Raw genomic sequence first — 5,263 nt, forward strand, 5'->3', positions numbered from 1 at the left:
GCACATGAAAGACTGTTACTACAAGGGTGTTTGTACTGAAAGTAAAACTGGACTTGCCCAACCACGAAAATGTTGAGATCAGGGTCATTGTCTTGGAAAAGTATGGTGTAACTGTTTCGTGCTGTGACCCTCTTGGATGAAAGGGAATGATGGACTGATCCACTTATTCGCACACCTTTGAAGGAGAGTGTTGCGGCGGCATTCTTCATGAATGAACTCTTTTGTTTTTTGAAAGATTATTTTTTGTGTGTCACGCTTGCATGTTGTTTTCATTATTATTCTGTTAGTTTTTCCTGCATAACTTTGTCTATTGTTCCTTAGTTCATTAGTATAAATTCACGTCTTTGCTTTTATTCACTCTCGTTTGTGCTTTGGAGGATACAGTTTTAGGTTTTGCGTTTTTTCTCCTACATCGCTTCGTTTGTCCGTTTTAAAGGCCATATAACGTTTGTAAGTATTATTTTTTGGCTCGTCTTTTCTGCTTAGTTTGTTATTTCTATATTCTTGTGTTTTGATTCGTCCTTTTGTTGTAGTAACTTGTATTTTCCTTGTTTATTTCTCTAGCAACCGTATCGATTATTGCTTTCGCACCGTTCACCGCATAGCCTGTTCTCTTTAAACTAAGGATATTTGACATTAAAGAAGAACTTTAGTAACGCATTGGAGCAATGGTTTTTGGCCCCTTCATTCGTTGAAACGTTAAACTTGATTATAATGGAAGTCAGGAGCCGTTACGGACAAACTTACGAGGACCAGCATCAGTTGAAGGAGATTATTGCTGGTACAGTTCAAAGTGCGAGGCCAGAGCGACGCTTAGAGAAAGGATCGGCCTATGTCACTCGACTTCGATGGATGGATTGTTATTCGCTGCAACGAAAGGTTGAACAGCAGATTGAGCGAATTACTGAGAAGACTGCAAATACGGACGATGTAAATTCTGTTGAAAACGAGTTATCCGCGTTTCGCGCCACCAGCGAAGAGTTGAAGAAGGTGGTCGCAGCCCTTATGGATGACCTTGAAAACGATGAAGATGTCAACGCAGCTAGTGACTGGTACGTTGAACAAAGCACCGAGATGATTAATTTTATCGAACAAACAGAACGGTGGATTTCTTCCGCGAAGGAGAAAATAGAAAACAGCTTGGAAAGCCGATCAAATTGTTCAAATCTTACTGGCTCGTCTCGCCTCACAAAAGGATCGTCGACTAAGTCATCAATTGCCTCCGGTCGGGCGAAAGAAAGAGCCAAGACTGCCGAACTCATGGCGAAATTTGCGATGTTAGAGCGTAGACAAGAATTAGAGAAAAGAGCTGAGCGTTTACACTTGGAAGAGCAGCTAGCAGTGGCCCAAGCGCGCGAAAGGGCGTATGCTGAATTTCAAGACCGTGATTCTAGCTTTGAGAGGAAGTTGTCTGAGGCAATCATTCATCCACCGCCAACAGCTATGCAGGATCCACAGGTCAATCCGCTTCCTCGCTCGAATCCTCCGCCCGTATCACTCGCCTGTGCAATTAGAACCAGTTGCAGCGCAATGCTCATGGCTAAACCTGTTGGCTCCAGAGTTTAAAGTGGAGCGTGGTGAAAACCAGAACATTCCCAAAGGCTTCCGAGAAGTTCTCAGCCAGCAAAACAGATTAACAGAGCTCTTGGTTGAACAGCAACAGCAGACCCTTCTGCCCACATTAACCATTTCCAAGTTCACCGGCAACCCCCTTGATTTCTTCACGTTTGTCAGGACCTTTGAGTCGCAAATTGAGAGTAAGCTGAAGTCAAACGATGTCCGCCTATGTTATTTGGAGCAGTACGTGGAAGGAGAGCCGAAAGAGCTGATTAAAGGATGCCTCCACCTGAACGGACAAAATGGTTATACCGAGGCTATGAAGCTTTGGTAGAGAAGTATGGAGATCTGTACAAAATCTCGAACGCTTACATTAAGAAGATTGAAGATTGGCCTTATGTTAAACAAGGAGATGATCAAGCGTTAGACCGCTTCACAACGTTTCTTACTCAGTGTCGGAGTGCGATGTCCGAACTTAAGTTTCTCTCAACTCTGGATCATCCCCACAACATTCAGACTATGGTTAAAAAGCTTCCGCTGCCACTCCAAGACAGATGGCGCAGAGAAGCACGTAAGCTCCGAGCGACGAGAAATATCACTCCCACGTTTGCTACCTTTGTGGAATTTGTCAAGACTGAGGCAGGAATTGCAATGGATCCTGTGTATTCACGAGAAGCGCTTAATCGTCAAGATACCTCAGATCGCCCTGGTCGTTTTAACAAAGGAAAAAACACTCACAAGCCGAAAATCGGAGACCGTTCACGCGCGACAACTCATGTATCCAGTCACGCGACGGCGATAAATGCCACACCCGAAGCTAAAGGGCTTGGCCTAGCCAACTCGTGTAAGATGTGTGGAAAGACTCATGACCTTGATGACTGTAAAGAGTACTTAAAGAAGACCTTGCAAGAGAGGAGAGAATTCCTCAAGGACAAAGACTTGTGCTTTGCATGTTACCAAGCTGGCCATAGGTCAAGCGGATGTGCTCAGAGGAAAACCTGTAAAACGTGTTCCAGACGTCATCCTACCGGGCTTCACGATGATAACTTCCGTCTCAATCAATTAGCAACCAAGAAACAGAATCCGTCATCAGAACAATCTACGGATGTCCTCACTGCTACCCATGTTGAAACAGAGGAGGCTGTTTGCAGCGCTGTCGGCACAGGGAACCCAATTACTGCCTTGCCTATTGTTCCTGTCAGATTAAAAGCAGCTGGGAAAGAAGTCCTTACGTATGCCATGCTCGACAGCTGTAGTACTGGTACTTTCTTGCTTGAAGACATAGCTGCTTGCTTAGACGCAAAGGGTACCGATACGAAGCTAATGGCACTCAGTTACACGATACTAAGGCACTGAACGGTTTGATCATTACATACCTCAATGGTGAAAACCGCATTGATTTGCCGAAGACCTTTACTAACGAAGACATTTCTGCGATAGAAGTGGATGTGCCTGTACCTGAACTCGCCCATAAGTGGAAACATCTTGAAAGAATAGCAGACTGCATGCCTTCTCAGCTTCATGGCGCGAAAGTTGGTCTTCTCATTGGATCGAATTGTCCAAAAGCCCTTGAACCGATAGATATTGTTGCCAGTGAGAATGGTGGCCCTTATGCGATAAACACCTTTGCTGGATGGGCGATAGTAGGACCTTTGAATTTGATCAAGAAAGACCATCAAACAGTTAACTGCAATAGAATAGCCGTTGTAGAGGTGGGATCAGAGAAAACCCTTGACCATCACTTCGCTGTGGAGGATAAGGTCAAAGAAATTGTCATGCCGCAAGCATTAATCAGGATGTTTGAATTGGACTTTCCTGAAAGATCTGAAGAGAGAGCCCACCAGTACTCGCAAGAAGATAACAAATTTCTTGAGATTGTGAATAAAGGCATTAAGCGTACTGATGATGGCCATTACGAAATACCTCTACCCTTCCGCTCTAAAGACGTACACCTTCCTGACAATAAGGAGCAAGTGTTCCAAAGAGCATGCTGGCTGAAGAGAAAACTGACAAGAAATAAGAAATTTCACGAAGATTACGTCAATTTCATGAATGACATCATCCGAAAGGGATTTGCCAGAAAAGTGCCACCAGATCGCCTTCCTGCCAGGTCAGGGCAAGTGTGGTACATACCCCATCACGGTGTTTACCACCCCAAAAAGCCAGACAAGATCAGAGTCGTGTTTGTCTGCAGCGCACGTTATTGAGGGACAACAATGAACGACCAACTCATGCAAGGACCGGACTTGACGAGTCACCTTGTCAGCGTGTTGATGAGATTTCGCCACCAGCCAGTCGCATTCATGGGAGACATTGATGCTATGTTTCACCAGGTTCGAGTACCCGACAATCAAAGAGATTTTCTCCGATTCTTCTGGTGGCCTGACGGTCTTCTCGATGAGGCCCCTGCAGAATACCAAATGAATGTTCATCTTTTTGGAGCAGTATCTTCCCCAAGTTGTTCCAACTTCGCTTTAAGACAAGCCGCAGATGATGCTGAGAAACATGTTGGTTCGGAAACAGCTGACGTTTTGAGGAATAACTTTTACGTGGATGACTGTCTCCGATCAGAGGATTCAGAAGAAACAGCTATTGAAAGATTACGTGGTGTTCGTTCTGCGTGTTCTCTTGGAGGATTTAACCTATCTAAAATTGTCAGCAACAGAAGAAATGGATTGATTAGCGTGCCACATGACATTCGCGCACACGATTTAAGGACTTTGGACCTAAGTTGCCACTTCCTTCCAGTTGAAAGGGCCCTTGGTGTACAGTGGGCTATTGAATCGGATACGCTAGGGTTCCGGATAATCCCTAAAGACAAGCCACTCACCCGCCGTGGTATTTTATCCACCATCTGTTCAGTGTATGACCCACTCGGAATAGCAGCGCCTTTTCTATTGAACGGAAAGAAGATTTTGCAAGACCTTTGCCGCATGAAGATAGACTGGGATGAAGAGATTGATCTCGAGTTCCGTGTACGTTGGGAAAAGTGGAGAAGCCAACTATCAGAGCAGGAAAATTGAGCAGACAACCAATAAAAGTTGAGGAATTACATCGAGACGAGGAAATCATACTCAAATTGGTACAAGGATGTGCGTTTCCTAAAGAATCTGAAGCCCTGCGCAAGATTCAAGGAGAAGAGCGTCAGAAGAATCGCGACCTCGTGAGAGTCAAGAAAGCGGAAATCAAGAAAACCAGTACGTTATATCGCCTTGATCCTTTTCTTGACCAGAACGGCCTGTTGCGCGTTGGGGACAGATTCAGCAGATCGCAAGTCTTTCCCGATAATTTCAAGTATCCCATCATCCTCCCCAAGAAGAGTTTCGTAGTAGATCTGATCATTAGAGATGCACATGAGAAGGTTGCGCATTCTGGTGGCGGCATCACTTTGGGCACACTCAGAAGTCGATATTGGATCATAAACGCCACTTTCGTTGTGAGGCACTTCATTTCCAAAAGCGTGACTTGTCGGCGGCTTCGTGGTGTAGTTGGTGAGCAAAGGATCGCCGATCTTCCCAAAGAAAGAATTGCCCCAGCACCGCCATTCGCTTAGTGTGGCGTCGACTACTTTGGCCCATTCTACATTAGAGGGAAGAAAGGAATTGAAGCGTTATGGTGCATTATTTACCTGTTTGTCTAGTCGAGCTGTACATATAGAGACGGCAAACTCCCTGGAAACAGATTCCTTTTAAATGCCTTGCGACGT

General features: G+C 45.0%; 2 protein-coding genes across 2 annotated transcripts; both read left to right on the top strand.

Moving 5' to 3' along the window:
• The first annotated feature begins 1,836 nt into the window (after positions 1-1,836).
• Positions 1,837-3,764, top strand: LOC138036689 (uncharacterized). The gene is made up of 2 exons (XM_068882807.1): positions 1,837-2,789; positions 2,837-3,764. The coding sequence occupies exons 1-2, from the start codon at positions 1,837-1,839 to the stop codon at positions 3,762-3,764; spliced, it is 1,881 nt and encodes a 626-aa protein (XP_068738908.1).
• Positions 3,765-3,773: 9 nt separating this feature from the next.
• Positions 3,774-4,580, top strand: LOC138036701 (uncharacterized). Its single transcript, XM_068882815.1, has one exon. The coding sequence runs from the start codon at positions 3,774-3,776 to the stop codon at positions 4,578-4,580; it is 807 nt and encodes a 268-aa protein (XP_068738916.1).
• Positions 4,581-5,263: the final 683 nt, after the last annotated feature.

This window comes from Montipora capricornis, chromosome 2 (assembly GCF_036669925.1).
Source record: "Montipora capricornis isolate CH-2021 chromosome 2, ASM3666992v2, whole genome shotgun sequence".
Lineage (NCBI taxonomy): Eukaryota > Metazoa > Cnidaria > Anthozoa > Scleractinia > Acroporidae > Montipora > Montipora capricornis.

Bases quoted from the DNA above. Each gene is read 5' to 3' on its own strand.
- LOC138036689 (XM_068882807.1), top strand. From the start codon at position 1,837: ATGCCTCCACCTGAACGGACAAAATGGTTATACCGAGGCTATGAAGCT. The intron at 2,790-2,836 runs GTATGCCATGCT...TCTTGCTTGAAG, and splicing joins GCTGGGAAAGAAGTCCTTAC to ACATAGCTGCTTGCTTAGAC.
- LOC138036701 (XM_068882815.1), top strand. From the start codon at position 3,774: ATGAACGACCAACTCATGCAAGGACCGGACTTGACGAGTCACCTTGTC.